Source organism: Panulirus ornatus, chromosome 69, assembly GCF_036320965.1.
Source record: "Panulirus ornatus isolate Po-2019 chromosome 69, ASM3632096v1, whole genome shotgun sequence".
Lineage (NCBI taxonomy): Eukaryota > Metazoa > Arthropoda > Malacostraca > Decapoda > Palinuridae > Panulirus > Panulirus ornatus.
In genome coordinates, this window is record NC_092292.1 from 17431496 (window position 1) to 17454125 (window position 22630).

Sequence of the window (22630 nt, forward strand, 5' to 3'; positions counted from 1 at the left end):
AGATCGATATACAGTTAAAAAAAAATATATATATTTAACCGGATTCTCTCTTGCTCTCTCTCACGCCCCCTGGGAATCCCCCTGCACACAACTCCCCCTCTCTCCTTCCCCATCACCTGCACAAACCTCTCTTCTCTCCCCACTCCCCAGCTGGACTCGCCCACCACATTACGGACTGGGGAGAAAGTCGTCATGAAAGCTACTGTCGTCATGGGAAACTAGACTGAACCGACCCGCCTCTATCACCCAAGCGGCACCAAGAGTCGCTTTGTTACCATTCGCGCAATCATCGTAACCAACCACCCGAGAACTCATCATCAAGAATAAGTTACAAAAAATATACATATCATAATCTCTGTTTAAAGTCGTTAAAAAAAATATGCGATGATTTATCAAACTGAGGATGAAGGAGCTGTTCAACCCAGCTGGTGTTCCTCGAAGAAGAATCCTTGGCTCCCCCCTCGACACTTGCCTCCCATTGCACCCCTACTACTATCTACCACACACACACACGTACCTTTCTTCACCTTCACACCCACCCGCACTTCGCGAACCGATATATACTTCGTAGCCTCAAGATCTTCATCATAAAGTCTGCCTGTTTCTTTTGGATTTTTTTTCCCATGGGAAGGACGTTCTCCTGGTGTGTGGGGATGTAGCAGAACTTCTCCTGGTGTGTGAGGATGTAGCAGAACTTCTGGTGTGTGGGGATGTAGCAGAATGATGGATAGCTCTTTTTTCTCGTAGATGTGGTTCACACCGGACGGATCTTTCGCTATTGTAGTAGGGCACAACAAGCTGTTTTTTTTTTACAATGCTGTATTTCTTTTTTTTTTTTCCAGCGATGCAGTACAATGTTTTTTTGTTTTTGTTTGAACTAAATGCATTTTATTTTCACTACTGTAGCGCAACGTAGTCGGCTTTTTCTTCACAAAGTTTGTATAAAGTAATTTCTTTTTTACTTGTAATACAACGTGGACTTTTTTTTTTGGCGAATTCGGTGCAACGTACGTTTTATTTTTTCGCTTGTGGCATAACGTGGACCGTTTTTTTTCCACGAATTCGGCGCAACGTAAATGTTTTTCACTGTTCTAACACAACGTGGACTTTTCCTTTTTCACGGGGTTTTTCACGTGTAGCCCAAGAGCGATCAACAGTGACGCTGGGTCGTGCTCACAACCGTAAAATATTGGACATTTTGAAAAGAAAAAAAAAATTGGCGGTGAGGAGTGAGTGACTTGTGACCCAATGGGATGGGGGTCAACTCAGCCTCCAGACCTTTGAGGCTGATGTCAACGAAGAGATCACCGATTACATCACAGACTCCCATAGCGGAAGCGCTTTAGGACGTGGGTAGTGACATGGGCGTACACATGGACGTGGTAATTGATGTATGGGTACTTACGGGCGCGGTCAGTGACATGGGAATACACACGGACGTGTGTATTAATACAGGAGTATTTACGGGAGTGGGTAGCGTGGCATGGGAGTGTTTACGGGAGTGGGTAGCGTGGCATGGGAGTACCGAAGGGTGTGGGCGCTGAAGAGAGGGAGTACGTGCGGACATGAGAGTGGGTGTTGGGAGTGTGTTACAAACACACCGGAGGATGGCTGCTTCCTGCCCGGTGTTCCGGTCTGCTGGCCGTGGTACTAAGCCGGACATTCCCTTGGGATCCGGGAGGACACTACTAACAACATGAAGGGCATGGTGGACAACACGCCCTTGGGAGTCCTCAAACATAGGACCCCATGGATCCTTTTGCTGTCATTATGGAATTGGAAATATTTAACTTTTTTCCAGATTTTCTGTTTAATCTCCAGAGCACGACCGTACGACCCTTAAGGACAATGGTACGACCCTTGAGTGCGACGGTGCGGCCCTTGGGTACGATGGCCATGCCCTCTGACCTGATCTAGATCCCCGAAGCAACAAAGAAAATCGCTAACCTCATCTCAAACTACAATCAGATCTGTTGACGGAACTGCCTCCCGTTATCTCATAACGTGGGAATACCCGAGCCTCGCGTCGACGCACAGATAAAAAGATAACCTGATATGTAACACGTATCTCACAACAGAGTCACGCGACGGTGGTTATCTTTATCTTCACCCGAGTATGGCATGAGCACCCACCATAAGGACGTCGCGAGGTGACCCGAGTACACCATGAGCACCCACACGTCGATAGGTGATGTGTACATTTAATATCGGCACTGATTTCCACGTTGGGTAGTCCCACGCAAGGCACCTCCGATGTCAAGGTGTTTGTGGACACAGGGAACAGCGGGGGGTGTTACACTTGGCCCCATCTCTTATCTAATTTTTGCGCGCGCGTGTAAGTATAATTATAATAGTCTATACGTCATTACTTATTTCTACACTATGGGGAGGGAGTTCTACATTCGTAAGGGAACCCCCTCATCTCTTTGAGCATTCTCTACTACCACACAACTTCTTAAATTTCTGTAAGATGTTTGCATATACTGAACACGACAAAGATATCTAAAAACTAGTTACACTGCATTATATATACTGTGTGTGTGTGTGTGTGTGTGTGTGTGTGTGTGTGTGTGTGTGTGTGTGTGTGACACCCAAGTCTTTACTCACACAACTCGGGTCCTGGTTTCAATTCTAGTGTGATATGCAGCTGTCTGACTTTTATTACCCATAAATACACTCCAATCTACAGCCACGTAACTCACTCAACGTCCAACTTTGCCAGCGAATACAAGCTATACTGCTGGAGGGGGAAAGTCCTAAACGAGAGTTGTATGAGGAAATATGAGGGAACGGTGAACAGGTATTTATGAGGAATACCTCCCTGAGCCCGTCGGTGTACAAACCACCCTTGGGTATGAGACGGGTCGTACAACCCACCCTTGGGTATGATGGCTCGGCCTCAGACCTAACCTCCTCCAGGGTCGAGTCAAGGATTCATACCGAAGTTTGAATCACTTTTGTGGTATGTATCAAGCGCCAGAACCTACAGGGTATTCAGCTCTTTTTAGCATAACAAAGATATCTACAAACTTCAAGACTTTTCACACTGAACTGCATATTGTGCTCGAGGTCGCACACCGTCGTGCTTAAAGGCTGTGCTGTCGTGCTCAAGGGCTGTGCTGTCGCGCTCAATGGCCGTGCCGTCGTGCTCAATGGCCGTGCCGTCGTGCTCAACGATCATAACGTCTTCCTCAAGCAGTTAATGAAATTCTCAAGAGTGATTACGCCACGAAAATGAGATTGCAACAGCTCTGCAATAAGAACAGACTGTTTAAACCTCGGCACGCAAGAGACTCTCTTTAGATATACCAAGAGTCACCGTCTGCGGCTGAGGGAGGAGGCGTGGGTGGCGGCAAGCGAGGGGGCAGGTGTGGGTGGGGGCAGGCGTGGGTGGAGGCAGGCAGGGGCACACGTACGGCATGGGTGGGTGGAAGCAGGCCCCCGCAGCCATCGCCTCAGGAATACACCAACACACCGACTCCAATCTTACATACATACGTACACATCAACCCTCTTCGTAACACTGCGGCTCATATCGTAACGATTTACTTCACCGCGCATGCGTCCGAGAGCTCTATTGTGTATCTCCCGACCTTACGCCACACCTCGGTGAGGGGGGCCAGGACTCTGGTCTGTTTGTAATTCTTTGGTCAACCGGGCTGTTGATGGTGGCAGCCAGCAGGAACTAGAGAGGAGCTGGTTATCTCTATATCACTGTTTATCATCTTCCTTGGGTGATTTTTTCCCCCCGGGCTGTCTGCCGGTGGTAATTCGGATATCTGCCGTTAACGAGCGTAACGTAACGATCTGGGAAGACGGATGTTATTACCTTTTATTGGCTGTATCTTTGAGCCATCCGTCATTTTTTGTCGGATTGTTTCGTACGCTCATTCCGTGTCGTTCAGCTCGGTTATGGAACCGGTTGTCTTTGTCTGCAGTCCGGAGACAAACGTCTTCCAGTGTTCTTCCACGTGTGTATCACGATGTATCAACCCACACACACACACGCTATGATGATATTATTGTGACTCCCCGAATGGGCAGGTGGGTCGAGGGCTGCGCCTTCGTGCTGCTCAAAGGGTAAAATTCGGGCCGTACCCGCTGACCTCCCCACCCAGCGAGTGTCGAAGGCTCATCTTTAGCCCCGCGGAGTGGGCACTGCAAGAGGCCTCCAACACCACCTCCTTTATAAGCACTTCTTACCCTTGCATCAGCATGGCCGATAACAACTCGCCACACTCCTATCGCATAACCATAAAGTCAACACAAATCTAGCTGGGGGAAAAAACAAAACACCATCTACCGCCATGGCGAGAAAAGACGTCACCTGGGATCAATGTTTATAGTGAGAGGAGGAACATGCATGCCTTCCATCGCCATGCTAGACATGTCCACATGTCTCCTAGGCTGAGTGTTGTTTATATTCTGTATATGTCTGGGGGCCCTAAGTACAGGCAACATGAAGCAAGAACTCTATTTACAGTGAGGACGGTAAGGGAATAATCAGATTAATTCACTATATTCAGAGTCAAAAATTAAAGAACTAAGCCAAGGAGACGATATATACATATCATATACATATATAATGCCATGAGCGCGACTATACAATTCTTGGAAGTTCTATCCTACCCTCTGACCTGACCTTTAAAGATAAAGGTCAAAGGCTTGACCACCATCAAACGCAAGGATCGTATCGTCGTACTCAAGGGTCGTACTCTTGTTCCCAGGGGACGCATCGTCCAAGGGTTTTAAAGGCGCGCGCCGCCAGCCAGTGTCAAATGACACACGGGCGGAACGGGGCAACACGCCTCTGCCTTGGTCCAGTCTGCGAGACCACGACTTGTGTGTACCACAAAGAAAACAAGATTATCTTCTTTTTCTCTTCTTCATAATCTTTCTTGTTACACATCAAAATTAGGGTGTTTAAGTAAACATTGTGGTTTTTATCTATATCAACATACAATCTGAACGAATCTAAACTATTATGCTCTTGACTGGAAAGATTTTGAAGTCTTGTGCATATATAAACACACAAATCACCACATTCATGTCCCAGTCGGTGGACGTGGCTGGCTTCTCAAGCGCCGCAGTAACCCCATACCTGAGACTCCAAGGTCAGAAAGGTAAGGTATGTGTGTATGAAAGTTAGTTGACACCACAGAAATAGTGATATGGAGGAAAGGTACATCAGCTAACTCCTTGTTCTTCGCAGAGGTGATTCAGTCCAGGGGAGCGGAACCTGGAGCGTTAACCTTCTTGTCCTACGATAATACACAGGTGATAGGAGGACACCTAAAGAAAAAAAAAAACACCTGCAGAAGTGATGAAAATCTCACCTAGTCTCGCTTGACAACGGAAACAGAACCTTCTTAGAGAAAGAAACCACACACACAAAACACATCACAGCAGTGTCCTAGCATTCGGAAAGAATGTATTCAACACACAAACACATCTTGCTAAAGCACAATACAAAGCACAGTGCGCAGGAGGACGTCAAGACAACAGCTAGAGTAAAAGCTGTGTGTGTGTGTGTGTGTGTGTGTGAGAGAGAGAGAGAGAGAGAGAGAGAGAGAGAGAGAGAGAGAGAGAGAGAGAGAGAGAGAGAGATGTGGCGTGCAGAAGACTAGGAACGGTCAGGCCGCTCCACGACCCTTACCTTGCAGTCGAGCAACGCCACCACGTTCTCATGGTGCAGCTCCGTTAACTCCTGCAACAGAAGAGGACAAGTGTTAGCGTCGTTTACAAACACATTGAACAAAAAATAGGGGAAGTCATTAACGAGGAAACATCAGTTACAGAATCATTAACACAATCCTTATTTGAACAGTCAAGCATGACGGTACGACCCTTGAGGAGCACGACGCGTCGGTACGACCCCTGAGGAGCACGACGCGTCGGCACGACCCTTGGGCGCGCGACGATGTGACCTCTGACCCAACCCTGACGGGTGAGGTCAAAGACCACGCCACCATATCCAAGGGCGAGACAGTTATGCTCAAAGATCATAACGCCATGCTTAAAAGGGTTAAGATAATGCCAGATCATGACTAACACACATATATCCTATACCATAATAACTGCCCTGAACGTAATATCTTTACGTTAAACCATTTCTTCCTAGGGTGGAGGTTCCTGCTCTTGCTGCTGATGGGTTTGTGAATGACCTGTTAAAACCAATGGAAGCGTTCCCAGTCAATGGACTCCTGGTGACAGGCATATGAATGGGATAATAAATCTATGATTTCGCCCCCCACACACCACCATGAGAAATTGGCCTGCCATACGCGTCCGAAAATAGAGTATAGTTTGAAAAATGGTGGCTAATGGGGGGGGATGGAGCTAATTCTAAAAAAATATTTCAAAGAGTATGTAAAGGACTTGTGAAAACGCCAAACTTTATTCAATATCAATATTCTATTCCCAGATAGAACTTTATTACGATAACAATATCAAGTTTCTTAAGTAATAAAATAGTCTGTTTTGATGCATTAAGAAAATTACATGACTCATAACCTTTTAGAGTTTTACGATGCGTTGGATAAAGAAAGAATAGAATCTCTACAGACATGATTTATTCTTAAATTATTCTGTACACTAGATCTTACGACAGGACCGACAAAAGACGGTATGCACACACACACACACACACACACACACACACACACACACACACACACATACACTAACTCACAGAATCGCTGTACGTTTGTCTTAAAAGTTAGTCTGGTAGGTCTGTCGCTCCGTCCAAAGCTCGAGTCTGTCTGGGACCAATTACTGTGATGTCGTCCCATTAATCAATCAGCCTGTTTGAGGCCGGAGTTCGCCAGGTAGTAGCAAAGCGTGGACGGCTGACATTCTCTTTAATGAACGGTTCTGAAACACGAGCGCTCACGATGGTGATCTACTTCACGTTCCTCGGCCGCAACACACGGCGGGCCGTTCAGTGAACTATTACACGCAGATGATAATCGCTGGCTGGCGACACAACAAACTGGCTCACAAGGACGCTAAGATCTAGTGACTCATAACTACGTTATAATCTTTTCTTACGCTTTCCACATCTGATATTAAGCTCTCGTGACTCCCTTTACGCAATATGCTTTTTCCTTCACTTACACAATACGTCCAGCTATGAGAAAACGTATATAAGAAGTAATAACATCCCGTGAAATGACGATCATCCAATCAAAAGAAACACATTTGCATGATAGTTTGAAATTTGAGAAAAAAAAAAACATTTCATATGCAGATGAAAAAGATGTAGCAATATCTTTCACCACCTGCGTCTTCCTCGCGCGTAGGAAGGCGTTTTATCGGCCTGTTGGCATCTCCAGTATTTCCAGTTGCGACAACTGAGCGCCATAACTTTACTCCAGGACCGATCGACTGAAATTTGGCGGAAACGTACCCAGCTCAAAGGACCAGACTCTTTCCTTTTCATTCCTATTTTCATGTATAAGCCTTCGTTCGAACTGTACTTGGGTCAAAGGTTAACCGTATTCTTTTGCAGCAGAATCAAACGGTCACAGAAACGATCCCATTCCAGGAAAAACAAAAACAAAAATTGCAAATAGAGACATCTGGAAAGATAATTTCAAGCGTAAAAATCTCCCACTTGTTATCTACCACTTGGCGCGCTACCGCTGGGGTAACTCCATAGCAGCTTTAATAATCTACTCATGAGACGGATGAGTACCTTCGTCTGCGTGTCTAGTTAATTCAAGCTGAGGTTGAGATCCAGCATTCCTGGAAAGGGAGGACGTATCTCTCTGTGTGGATAAAAACTGTGAGTTTAAGAGTATCTCAAGAGGTTCTTTCTTCCAGGAGGTGTATACCTCAAGAAGTCAGGTCTTTCAGGGAGTTTAGGCCTGCCAGGATATACCTCAAGCAGTTACGTTTTCCAGTAGCTACCTCAAGAGGTTATATCCTCCAGGAAGTACCGGAACAGCAGCAGGATGGTGACTTGGACTCCCACAACCACTGCAGGATGGTGACTTTGGACTCCCACAACCACAGCAGTATGGTGACTTTGGACTCCCACAACCACTGCAGGATGGTGACTTTGGACTCCTACAACCACAGCAACATGGTGACTTGGACTCCCACAACCACTGCAGGATGGTGACTTTGGACTCCCACAACCACTGCAGGATGGTGACTTTGGACTCCCACAACCACTGCAGGATGGTGACTTTGGACTCCCAAGGCACAGACGTCAACTGGAGGGACCCGGCTGTATCTCTGGACTTCAGTACATAAAGTCTGTAGATAAGTTGGGAATGATCCAGCAGACAGGCCATTCCAGGCCACGAACGGGGCCATAAACGCCCTCCCTGCCAGTATCAGCCACGAACGCTGACAATTAACAGCTCCAGGGGGGTGGGAAAAAGAAAATGTTCAAAAAACGAAAACGGGAATGGCGTTAGCTACTTTAAGCGTTGTTAGAGATGTTCTTTTATCTATCGCAAACGCGGGAGACAGCGACAAAAAAAAAAAAAAAAAAAAAAAAAAAAAAAAAAAAAAAAAAAAGGTATGAGTTGTAAGGCCCTCTGTGGACGACGAGCAGGAGCGGGAGGAGGAGGAGGAGGAGAGAGCTGCATCGCCCCCCTCCATATTGGAACCCCTATTTCCTTGAACCTCTGCCAACATGGTGCGCGCTGATTCCTGTTACAACAGCTTGACCTGTGGTACAACAGCTTGACCACAAGTCGGCGACTAACGATGGCTGCAAAACGGTTAAAATGGAATCGCGAAAACGGTCGAGAAAGACGAATGAAAACGGCAATAAGAATAAGAAGAAAAGCAAGAAAACGGCAGAAATAGCCTAGAGAAAATGACAAGAGGGCGGACACAAAAGACGGTCAATGAACAAAGGCAAAGCCAAGAGATGAGGAAGAAAAAATCAATAAAAACAGTAAAGAGAGCCAAGAGATATGGCAAAAAAGAGTCAAAACAACAAGGCAAAAAATCCAATGGAATACCTCCGCAAAAAGAGGCTCATACCTTATTTCTGAACGCAACACAGAGGAAATAAAGTTGTAAATTGAGTCCTCCAACACAGACACACAAACGTCAGCACATGGGCTCGAATCTACATTACATCAGACCTTCGATACACCTCAATTAATCACGAGCGAGCTCAAGGAAGGTGTGGTAAGTAGCGCGGAGAGCAGCAGCGTGACGGAGCATTAAGCAACACACACACACACACACACACACACACACACACACACGCGCGTACTAACAGAAGGCACAACCACAAAGTCGCCAAGTACAACATAGACAACAGAATAAGTACTGTTGTCTGGTTTCGTTTCACTTCAACATAAACATCAATGACAGACCTGACACGTATAGACAACTGACAGAAAAGCCTCAAACTTCCGACAGAAGTGGTCAACAACGCCAATAATACATCAAACAGCCGAGGCAACTTGAAGGAAAACTCGACAAAAGTTCCATAAATGCGCAAAAAAAAAAAAGAAAGTGACCCACACAGCAACAGAGACGCATTTGTAGTTTATAATACAATGGCTATGACGGCATGGTCTTCTTTTACACCTGAGTCTTATAAGAGAGGTCATCAAAGGCCAGGCTGGACCAGGTGACAGCGGGACTTGGTGACAGCTGGACCTGGTGACAGCTGCACCTGGTGACAGCAGCCAGCAGGTGAAGCTTCCCCTTATCATGGTTTACTCGTAGCAATGAATCTTATCATCGACACTTGCTCACATCAACGTTATGTCCCTCTTCACATTCGACTCATTCCAGCCTTCACATTCGATTCACTCTCGTCGTCTTTTTATAGTGACCTGCAGCAAACAATCACGAACCAATGCATAAAATAAAACACTCACTGACCATCACGTCTCTACAAATCATCACTAGGCATTACTTAACATACCATGTCACTAACTATTGCGTCTCCACTAACAACACACAGCTAACTATCGCTTCTCTGGACACAAACCACAGCTAACAACCACTCCCCTGCAAAGAAGCCATCACGTCACTGGCTGAGGAGGAAGAGGGGTATGGTCAGCTGCCCGGTGCTGAGAACAGCTGACTGGTGGGCAATGTCAGCTGCTCCCTGCTGGAGATCTGCTGCTCCGTGCTGAGATACATTTGTTCAGTGCTACGATCAGCTGCTCCCTCCCTAGAAACAGCTGTCCATTGCTAAAGTCAGCTGCTTCCTGCTATAAACAGCTGTCTGGTGCTGAGATCAGCTGCTACGTGCTGGGAACAGCTGACTGGGGCGACGGGCAGGGGCAGGAGGGCGGACGGACTTCCGGTGTTGCTATGTTGATCTCTTGAACACGACGCGTCGGTCCGGCTGCTCTCTCACCTGCTCTCTCTCTCTCTCTCTAGAGAGAGAGAGAGAGAGAGAGAGACAGACAGACAGACAGACAGACAGAGAGGCGCGCAAACACACACTCATGGGAGATACTCAAAACACAAACAAACACTCGCAGGGCACGGATATACACACTTTCCAAACAAACACAAATACATATACACACACACACACACCCCGACACTGAAGAACACAAACAGGCGCAAAGACGAGCACAAAGACACATATTTACAAGGGATACACGAACGTTTTTACGAGCAAACACAAAGGCATTCACATTCAAACAAAAACGTATTTACCATCGCACACAAACGTACTTACAAGCCCACATGAACGTTTTTACAAGAACACACGAACGTATTTACAATGAAACATATACGTATTCATAGGAACTCACAAATGTATATACACGCACACACAAATGTATTTTCCCCTACTATTCAACACAGCCAAACACCAGGTACAAAAAGATATTACAGTGAGACAGTGAGCCACTGTGCGAAAGGTGAACGGAGCGCACAACGTCCACGTCACACCAGCGACACAGTGTGACGATACTAACAAAGGAATGACGTCACACAGGGCACTGAATCACACTTTAAGATATTACAACGAACGGATAACAAACACCGGGCCCTTAGTAACCACCTCGCATACCATAACTTTAGTTGCAGCGCTTGCTGAGTTCAGCCTTTTCGTACTCAAGGGTTTGATGCGTCGTGTTCATGAGGTTGTCATCGTATTCATGGGGTTACGTCGCCTTACACAAGGGGTAAAGTCGTTGTAGAACTCAAGGGGTAAAGTCGCTGTAGAACTCAAGGGGTTAAGTCGTTGTAGAACTCAAGGGGTCAAGTCGTTGTAGAACTCAAGGGGTCAAGTCTTCGAACTCAAGAGGTCAAGTATTCGAACTCAAGAGGTTAAGTCATCGACCTCAAGGGGGGTCAAGTCGTCAAACTCAAAGGATCTTCGAACTCAAAGAGGTCAAGTGGTCAAACTCAAGGGTCAAGTCGCTTTACCCAAGAGTTAAATCATCGTATTCAAAACGTAAATACCAAACAACCCTTTACAATGAGCGACAGATTACTAACAAAGTCTAATTGCCCTTAAAAGCAGAGGTATTGGTTTGCCGTAAAATGCCACAAATTACTCCCGGTGAACAACAAGTTTTTCAAGACAGAGAAAAGAGATAAGATCAATAATTTCTCAATACAGAGAGAGAGATTACAGCTAACTCCTCCAGAAAGATAACAGGCCACAGAGGAAGCCACGCAGCCTTGCAAACACTAGTAATTAAACAAGTCCCATTTCCCGCTGTCTATGGCAATGGAATACAAAATCTGGGTGGCCAACATTTCTAATCCACTTTAAGAAACCTTATTTAACGACTTTAGGGAGACGGCACGACCCTTAAGTATAATGGGCCTGTGGCCTTTGACCTAGTCCTTAAGGGTCGGGTCAAACGCTACAGGTCATCACACCCAAAGGTCGTGTCGTCGTGCTCATGGGTCGTGCCGTCGTGATCCAGGTTAATTCACGTTCGGCACGCAGGGCAAGTCCCGCGACCAGAGCAAATGATGAATTACTACACCTACCGAGTATCATCATTATAGTCATACCACAACTTCCATCAGGGGTCATCCAGTTCTTGGAAAAAAGGGCGTTAAGAAAAGGAAAACGTATGATAATTCTTGACAGGTGATCTCTGGCCTTCTTAAAAGACGTTGCAATCTTTTGTAAGCTTACTGAAGATCCGCTAGTCTGGTGTAGCTAAGTCTTTGTATGGTGAGTAATGGTGTATGCGACCCTGTAAACTGCCCTTGGTATCCTGAATGAAGGACAGGAACCCTGTAAACTATCCCTCGTGTCACGAGAGAGGTGCAGGAACCCTGTAAACCATCCGTGGTGTCCTGAGGGAGGTGCAGGAACCCTGTAAACCATCCGTGGTGTCCTGAAGGAGGTGCAGGAACCCTGTGAACCATCCGTGATATCCTGAGGGAGGTGCAGGAACCCTGTAAACCATCCGTGGTGTCCTGAAGGAGGTCCAGGAACCCTCTAAACCATCCGTGGTGTCCTGAAGGAGGTGCAGGAACCCTGTAAACCATCCGTGGTATCCTGAGGGAGGTGCAGGAACCCTGTAAACCATCCGTGGTATCCTGAGGGAGGTGCAGGAACCCTGTAAACCATCCGTGGTGTCCTGAAGGAGGTGCAGGAACCCTGTAAACCATCCGTGGTATCCTGAGGGAGGTGCAGGAACCCTGTAAACTAACAGGTCTGACCGGTCCAGCTTTAAAGTAGCGGCTGAGGTGCGTTGACCACCAGGTGCAGTGAGCGACGCACCCTAAATGCGAGCAAACCTCTCTCTCTCTCTCTCTCTCTCTCTCTCTCTCTCTCTCTCTCTCTCTCTCTCTCTCTCTCTCTCTCTCTCTCTGACCTTATCCCACGCACTTCACCTCGCACGACTGCCAGCCCAAAGAGTGTGGTGGGCGACTCGCTCAACACACCAGCGCACCTTTTCGCTGAACTCACCACAGGAAATAGAGGGGGGGAGTGGGAGGGCGACGGGCGGTCAAAGGCAACAGAACAACCAAACGGTCCACCCGTTAACGGGGAGAACACTAAACCACTTACAGGAAGAACATGAAACCAATCATCAACAGCAAGATCTTCAATCCACCGAGAGGAAGAACGCACGAACATGAACACCAGCAGAGAGCAACCTAAAAAACAGATCATCATCCCGTAAACAAGAACATCCGTCCAATAACAGAGAAAAAATATCTATATCCTGGACATGTTCTCAGTAAGACTTCCTGAACGACCACACCGACGACCCAAGGGCAACCTCAACGACCACACCGACGACCCAAGGGCAACCTCAACGACACGGTCGACCCGAGGAGGAGGAGGAGGAGGAAGAGGAGGAGGAATGGTATACTAGTGGATGAGGCGGGCAACTGGGATCCTGAAGGAGGATCATCGAAAGATGCAAAAGTCTAAGGAGTCCCTTCCGTACGCCACACACATCACGTATACCCTACCACCACCACCACCACCACCACCACCGTCTTCTCGCCTAACTTTGATAACAATTATGCACTCGAGCGGCCATGGGGTAGAGGGCTAACTCTGTCAGAACTCAATGGCCTCTCCAATAACTAACAGAGACTTGTGAGAGACTTATCTTTCGTGGTCTTTATATACAAGCTGGACTTAACGTGGAATACTTGGTCATAATGGCCGTTCCAATAACCTGTGTCTTATGAGAGACAGTCTTTTGTTCTTCGTCGTCTTGATACAAGGTGGACTTTCGTGGTATATTAAGTCTCTGTTATTACTCTTTGACCTTTACAATACCCTGGTCATATAAGAGGCTGTGTCTTCTCTTTATGGGAAAATGTAAGTGTTTTCGCAACTCAATCTCTCCAATAACTTCAGAGGGTCTCTCTCTCTCTCTCTCTCTCTCTCTCTCTCTCTCTCTCTCTCTCTCTCTCTCTCTCTCTCTCTCTCTCTCTCTCTCTTCATGGTCTTTATATAAGATGGTCTCTGGGGGGGGAATAAGAGAGGGTCTGTTGTCATACGGTGCCCAGTTTTTGGTACGAACCTGACTGGCTTCCGGACCAAAGTCTCTGTATCACAAAATCGTCTTGGTAATAACGTGGTGTTTTTTTTTTTTCCGAGGTGGTAAGACGGTGTTTCTTACGATAAGAAAAATAGGATCACACTATAATGGAATATATTGAATAATCTACAGAAAAAAATACATGCTACAGTTACCATTAAACTGAGAGTGAAGCATAATTTCCACAGCCATTAATTACCCAATGGAAATCTAGACTAACTGTGTCAATGACACACTTTGCGGTGCAACCAAACCCCATAAGTACGACCCCTTCAAACACGAGTGGGTACGATCTCTGAGCACGACGGTACGACCCTTGGTTATGATGGGCCGGCCTTTGGCCTGATCCCTTAATCGATCATAACCACAGGAGCGCATGCTCCACAAGAGTTAATCACGCTAACTACTGCATGTAATTAGCCATAATCCAGCCGATACAGTTATTCATAAGACCGAATGCATGCAGTCACCCAACCCACCTAAGAACACTCAAATATCTTCCCAGTCATACACACAAAAACCAGCCTACACTCACCTGACACAATACAAAAACCCAACACCCACACAGTAGCGGAATAAACGGAATAAATCCTATATATTCTGCTTGAGATACAACTGGACAAACGGACGAACAAGAAAATACTCGAGTTTTGTTTTTTCCTTACTTCACTTGCTGGTTTACCGTGTGGGTGAGAGAGGTCCTCTTAGCCCGTGGCTGTGCAAGGCAAGGCTTGGGGAGGAGGGGGAGGAAGATCTCAAGAGGTGGCCGATGGCCGTTTTAAAAAAGGCAAACCTTATATTTTCAATCTTTTTTACAACGCCTCGAGACCATGGAACACATAACATTTGGTTTTCGAAGATTAAAAAAATGTTCCTTTCTTTATCGCCACCGGATATAAATGGAGAGAGAGAGAGAGAGAGAGAGAGAGAGAGAGAGAGAGAGAGAGAGAGAGAGAGAGAGAGAGAGAGAGAGAGAGACCCACGGCGCCTGCCAGGTTCTTGACCCCCCTCTGAGCCAAAGATCTCGATGAATTTGTAAGATTTCCCGAAGACCGTAGGGGACATACAATCCGACACCAAACTTACACAACATCTTCCCTATTTTTTTACGGTGCATTTCTCACAGCATTAACGAAGCGCCTTCCTATTTCAAACTGCATGTTTTAATATGTTTACGAAACACCTTCCTATTATACACTGCGTTGCTTACACCATTTACAAAGTGCTTCTCTATCTTACACTGCATTGCTTACTATATTTACCCAGCACTTTCCTGCTCTGTGATATATATTCTACCATATTTTACAGCCAGTCCTCCATTTAAGCGTTATAGGAATTCGAGGCTTCATATAAAAAAAAAAAAAAGGGAGGTTCGGTTTTAGAAAAAAAAAATATTCGAGGATGTTATTACTATATTTCAGGTTTTCACTTGTGTAGATTTCTAACCCCGTGAGCTGGATGGTACGAAGGGTCAGGTCAAAGGTCAGGTCATCGTAACTAAGGGTTTTACCGTCCTGCTCAAGAGATTAAAGATCATTATCTGACACAGACACAACAACGCCACCAACACAAACCACGAGGCGAAGCACCACCACCAACCCCAGGCCTTCGTTGTGGTCACTCACGTAAGCACCCAAGACTTGAAGAGCTTATCAAAGGCGCTGAAAAACAGCAGCATTAGAGAAGCCAAAGAACCGTTACGAAGGGCCGTAACGGTCTGTAACGGTCGGGCCGCAAGGAAAAAGGCATGTCGTCAACGGGAGCACCTTAGCCCCAAGGGGCGGTCGGTCGCCAAGTAACTTGATTCCTGGCAACCAAACGTTCAATCTCTTGACTCCGTCTGCCTCACGCGTCCCCGGATGGCTGCTCTTAGGGGCTTCACAGTACAGGATGGGAAAGCAGATTAACCACAGTGGCAACCACCACCACAACACGTGCCTGCAGCCTCTCGGCGGACCACAGAGACAGCCAAAAGGACTCCACTGGGTAAACACACCATCATTCCTTCAGCGGGATGAGATGACGAACGAATTAAGGTCCACCAGTGTTCGTTTCTCTATCAAGAAAATATACAATGCCTCCACCTGCAGTGAGCTGAACGGTGAATTTCTTTTATTCAATTAAGCCGAAGGTCTGAGACTATATTAACTTAATGTCTCGCTAATAATACAATAAAATACACTTAAAGTGACCAAGCTGAAGAAAATATATAATTCTTTATCAAGATTGCGAAGAAAGAGCCCAAGGTAATTCATCTTACTGTGAGACATCATTAAACACATTTACCCAAACACAGTCATGGTAGGTCAAGAAAGAAGCTAAACAGAAATCCATAATTTCACGACGAACATCAAAATTCACGCGGAAAAAGATTTTTTTTTTTTTTTTACTTGTTTCCTTTTACCCTGAGGCAATGCACCGTTCGCAGGGACTGGTTACCAGTCAGAAGTTTACCTTTCCAAAGCTAAGTCGCGTATCATCCAGCCATAAAGAGGAGGATGAACAGTTCAGACAACTCCCCTAAACAAGACTCGAACTGACAGTTGTTTTTTTTTTTTCATAATCTCTGCCGTAAAGTCAATATTATAAAAATCTTAAATTTTGTAAAAATTTTCCCCAAAAAATTCATAGCTGGTTGTACTTATCCTCTATACCTAGTAATACAAGAACAAAAAATAACTTCGCCACTAGAAAACCATGAGGCATACGAGCAACTGCAACGTTGCAAGTCTTCCTGAGGACCACTTGAAATAACTGCCCTTCTAACGGTGGCCTGGAGGAAGTGAAAAACGGAACGGGGGTGTGCGGAACACTGGTAAAGAAAACGACATGATCACAATCCGGGGGTGTGGGGGGGTGTGGTTGCAGTGGAGAAGACCTTGGTGTAATGACGTCTGACGACGAACCTTACCTTCAGCGAGGACGCACAACAAAGCAACAATTGCTCCCGCGGTGTATATATATATATGACGGGCTGGATCTTGCGAACGTTCACGACAAGAGAAGCGAATCCAGCGAGGACGCTCTCTTCCATGCACTAATTAATCCCTCGAAAAAAAAAAAAGAAAATGGAATACGTTGTATGCCAACATTACTTCTCAGGGGAGGCGTAACTGTAGAACTATAAAGTACATTAAATGATAAAATACTTGAGCGCAAGATGGGAAAAAAATATCGAAAAATTCGCATATGGGAAATCCTTGAAGGCTTGGTCCCTAACTTGCACCTTGAAAACAGTTCATAGGGACACGACAGGCCTTGAAGACTCTAATATATCACCATCAGCATACAAAACGAGCAATAACCTTGTTAAGAAAACAGTTCAAAAAAACATCAAAGCCTAAAACTACATCGTACATTGCCTATCGCCATGAGAAACACCGGAGACTGCACAGACTTGGAAAATGGGGTCTTGATCAAGTCCCTACGAAGTGTGGACCAGACTGGCCAGGATGTGGTTATGTAGGCCTACGGGGCCGAGGCCTCTAACAGCCGACATGAGCAGAGGAAAAAGCTCCCAAACAAAAGACATACGTGAAGTACGACTGAAAAAAAAAATAAATAAAAGAGAAGCATCACCATCACATAAAACTGATATCAATCTGACCTCAGAATCAAAACATTCGTAACTCGGTATCAGTTCGTAAAATCACCACTTCATGTTTCCTACGAGCATCGATTTCCCTCTCCACCACAACCACCACCTCCACCAAACACCTTGCATCACCTGTTCTAATAACAGATAGAGACATCGGGCCTGACGCAGTGGTGGATCCCTGGGAGCAGTTCCTCACGACTCGGCTCATTTTGATCCCCTATGAGTCAACACCCAAGGAGAGAGAGAGAGAGAGAGAGAGAGAGAGAGAGAGAGAGAGAGAGAGTCGCTGTCCATCAGGACCGAGACACACACAACAGTGTCACGGAAGTGCCATATGACAATTGTGCTCCGTTTAACTTCCCTGTATCTCAAGATGGCGGGGTCTTCAAAAAAAAAAAAAAAAATATCAGCTGCGTCGTCTCTTGGTCACCGGAAAACCTTTCATGGGAAGTGTGCACAGGTTCGGCCTTGCCTCACTGGGCAACACAAAGGGATCTGTCACCGAACACACACACACACACACACACACACACACACACACACACACACAGTCAACACAGGATTCCTCCCTCAGATGTATCTACCGCGATCACATGTCCCTCTCACATCGCCAATAAAATCGTTTGTACATTGTTCTTTACGCCTTCAACATTACCTTTGGTTATACATCCCTACTACATTACCCTTGGTTATACATCCCTACTACATTACCCTTGGTTATACATCCTTACTACATAACCCTTGGTTATACGTCACCACTACATTACCCTTGGTGATACATCTCTACTAAATTAACCTAACTTCTTCATCTCTATGAACCTTAGTTACTCATCTCTAGTACATCATTATAACTTAACCATTCACCTCTACCACTTTAATCTGCCTCCGATGCAGCCCCCTGACCTTAACCTATTCAGAAAGAAGGTACGACTCTTTGGAATGAGAATGCCTTGCAATTGACCTTGAGGGTCGGGTCAAAGGTCACGTCATTTTAACCAAGGACAGTGAGGTCAATGCACGCGTCCATTTCAATGCACTCGCTCGCATCTTCATCATTAAGAATGACACAGTATTTTGCCATGAACAATCGTCTTGTTTCACTTGTCTTTCTCATCTGAAGAGGAACCTGTTCAAACAAAAGCCAATTGCAATCAAAATAAAAATACATCAAACGTAACTACAATATCTATAAAATCTAATTCATTGGCACAACGGCACAAACGCATATTCATTCCAAAAAAATATGAAAATACTTCCAAATGTATTCCAAAAAATAACACGAATTTCAAAAATACTGCAATCATTCCAAATGTATTCCAAAAATAGCGACACAATTCCAAATCTATTCCAAAAACAAGACGAGACAGTTTCAAATTTATTCCAAAATATCATTCAATAATTCCACGTCTATTCCGTGAAACAATACGAAATCCTTCCACGGGAAAGACGTTACAAGTCTTTCGTGTTTAACGAGCGAGCGGAAAACATGACGTCACACCTAATGTTAACACGGACACCTGTGTAAAGTTCACGCCAGTGTGAGGATGGTGAACCAACATTACACACACACACACACACACACACACACACACACACACACACAAACTCAATGTTCGAGCGGTAAACGCTTTCCCTTCGCCTCACACTCTATTTTTCCCTTTTGTGCCAGTCATCCCGCCCTCAATGTCCACCTACACCGACCTTGCCAACACTTTATTTACCCTTCCAAGCTTTATCATCCATGGAGGGAACATTCGCATACTCTCAGCTACACATACGTGATATCGGTAACCCTTAATTAAGAGTTAAATCAAAGGCCAGGTCATAACACAGTTTGTCATGGGATGTCCATCCTGTCGTGCTCAAGGGTCGTTAACTCTTGTGCTCAGGGGTCGTTCCGTCATGCTCAGGTGGTAGTTGCGTCGTACTAATGGTTAAAAAAGCTTTTTTTTTTTTTCAAATTACTTAAGTGTCCCCAATTTAAATTCATCCATGACTTTTGGCTACGTGAGGATTATTATTGTCTTCTTGGCCTCTGGATCTCGTTACTGGGTCAAGACCCACCAGATAAACATGTGGGCAGGAGGTGAAGAGGTTACTAGGAAGGTCACTGGTCACCAGGTGAGCTGGAGGGCCAGGACACTAAGCGGAAAGGTTAATAGGACGCCGAGGGGTCAGCAGGTCACTGGCCAAAATGGTGGTCAAGCGACCTAAACGGGTCTTAAAAACTTGGCGTCGAAGCTTCAAACTCACCACAAGCAAGTCTCGCAGCAGTAAAGTCGAAGCTTCAACTTACCACAAGTTTCGGAGCAATGAACTCGAGGCTTCAACTGCCTACAGCAAGTCTCGGGAGCAGTGAAGTCGAAGCTTCGACTAGCCACAAGTCTTGCAGCAAAGAACTCGAAGTTTCAGCTCGTGACAACACAAGTCTCGGAACACACACAGATTCAGTCTTCACCAACAGCACGTCCAGTTTATGTAGAGACCAACCAACGGAGCACGTACATTTACTCCCTCTTCTCTCAACCCCTTAAGGAATCGAGTTCAAACGCACGGCCCTTGAGCACAACGGTGCGATCCCTAGAGTACGATGGTCATACCTATGACCTGCCCCATTAGGGGGTCAGGTCAAAGATTAGGCCATCACTCCCATGGAACGTTGGTGGAGGGAGGGAGGGTATACAGTCGAATCTGCCAAGCCAAAACCAGTCATCTCAGGTTCCAATTTGACTTCAGTTGCCTGCATCTGCTGTTGAGTGAGCGGTGGCATGCAACTCCTCGACTTTCATGGCTCGAGAGAGCGTGCATGACGTCATTCCCTGATGAGTCACGTCATGAAAACGTCATCCATGACATGAAATGCACGACGTCTGCCTCACCACCAAGCTTTTGTGACGCGTCTTCCACCAACGATGAACTTAGTGGTAGAGTTAAGGGAGGATTTAGAGGAGGCCGGCGTGACCGGAATAGCAATCTGCTGACGAAGGTGAGCGCATGCGCACTGCTATCCCCTTCCCCCTTCTATATGAGACCCAGGTGCCTCAGACCTCACAGGTGTGAACAATTTGAGGTTCGTCGCTAAACTCCCGCGAGCTATGCAATAATGTGAAACTGTTACGTCTGAGCCTCATACATGTCGATGACCCGGTGGACATAACAAGTCTTGGCCACTCCCAGACGGACGTCCCCCCCTCACCAGGGACCACATCTTCCCAACTAAGGTTCATCAGGTCTACTAACAGACATAAACTACCTCTGCCGTCGAGGCTCAGGCTATACTATAATCTGTGTTAATGAGACTCAATTATGATTCGAACTGCGACCTGGGGAAGAAAAATTGGAAAACATCTTGATGAAGCCAGGACGAGAAACATCTCGAGGAGGAGAAGAGGCCAACATCTCGAGGAGGAGAAGAGGCCAACATCTCGAGGAGGAGAAGAGGCCAACACCTCGAGGAGATGAAGCTAACATCTTGAGTGGGAGATGGCCATGGCAACATCTTGTATAAGTTATGCCAAAATCACAGCTAATGTGCTTGTTTTTTTCATGAGCGTGGAGACAATGCTAGCTCGCTTGGAGCGGGTTGCATCATGGTGTGTCAGCAAATACTGATAAAAGTGTGGCTCATACTGTGCCACAGTTACGTACAACAAATAACTAAGTCCAAGTTGAAAAACAGGAAATGCTTGATCTTGATAAAGAAAACGGATAAACAGCATACCTAACAAAACAAAGAATGAGAAAAAAACAAAACGAAAAAAGAGAGAGAGAGAAGGATAAAATTAGAAAGCAAAATCTAAGAGAAATAACATGAAATTTACTACACTTGAAGGAAAACACAAAACTACAAGACTGAGAGAGGTCCACAAGTGTGCAGTAGAGATTAGAGAAAGGAGAGGTTGGAAGGTGGGGGTGGGTGGGTGGGGAGGATAACGAGGACCAATCTCCCTCCCCTCAGCTGAACCAACAAAGGTACACACACACACACACACACACACACACACACACACACACACACACACACACACACACACACCTGCTCGAGGAAATTTCCAGAATCTATACACGTATTTGCAGCAATCTCCTGAACCCAGATCTGTCATATTAACTACATATGAAAGAAAAAAGAGATCATAAGAATAAATACTCTCAGAACTTCAGTGGCTAGTCAAGTTTCATCACTGCGGGCCGAACTTACTGGATCTACTCTCTGTTTTCACCCACCTGCCATTCATTCTGGAAACATTCAATCTTTCCAACAACACTTGACAATGTAACTCACGCGTCTCGTTCCTTGTAACTCAAAATTTTCTTGCGGTGAGCGCTACGCCCAAGTCCTAGCCCTAGCCCTGCCTTTTGGCAAAATCTTGCCTTAAATACTTTTCCAGAGGCAAAATCCTTCTTAAAGTCTTTCCTCTGCAGTGAGATACGCAAGGCTAACTTACATAATACCGACATAAAAGAATTGCACAGACTTAAATAGGTTTACCGCCCATTTTTTTCTAGGAATAATTGGTTCTAATTGGTTCTAAGAGAGTTACACAAAGCCTTCGTCATGGCCTTACACTTCTGCCTCACAATACGTTATCGTGTGTTTACTGCATTCTGTCTTTGCGTGTGTGCATGTGCTCGCATACTCACGTGCGTGTGCATGCATGATGCGGGTGCCTGGCCCGGCCAGTGCATGCAAGGCCTCATGCACTCCCAGGGAAGACAATGGTGAATGTTTCCTGAACCAAGCGGGGAGTCACCTGTCACCCCGTTCACTCCCCTGAGTATCACCTTACCTCGAAGGGAGGCGGTGGCAGGTGAATGGAGGCGGCGTGCGGGAGGCCACAAAGCACCTCCACCTTGGCTCCCCTTCCCAAGACCTAAGGTGGTCATGTAGGAACCTACAGAGAGAGGGACTGTGCCCATTAAACACAGGGCGTTGAACGTTTTACCGTCTCCCAGCAAGACTATGTACTTCTGTCGTATCCAAGGAGTCAGCAGGCAATCCCATCACACGTCCAAGCAGACTATGCGACCCCGCAGAATGCTGGGGACCTCCTCAACATGG

General features: G+C 46.0%; 1 protein-coding gene across 2 annotated transcripts in view; it reads right to left on the minus strand.

The window, feature by feature from the left end:
* Atg1 (serine/threonine-protein kinase unc-51-like protein Atg1) overlaps positions 1 to 22630 on the minus strand; it is a 178274-nt gene that overhangs the window by 42143 nt on the left and 113501 nt on the right. For both annotated transcript variants that reach the window (XM_071660122.1, XM_071660121.1), the window contains exon 3: positions 5657 to 5707. In XM_071660122.1, coding sequence (XP_071516223.1) covers positions 5657 to 5707 — 51 coding nt within the window. The remainder of the gene's footprint in view (positions 1 to 5656; positions 5708 to 22630) is intronic.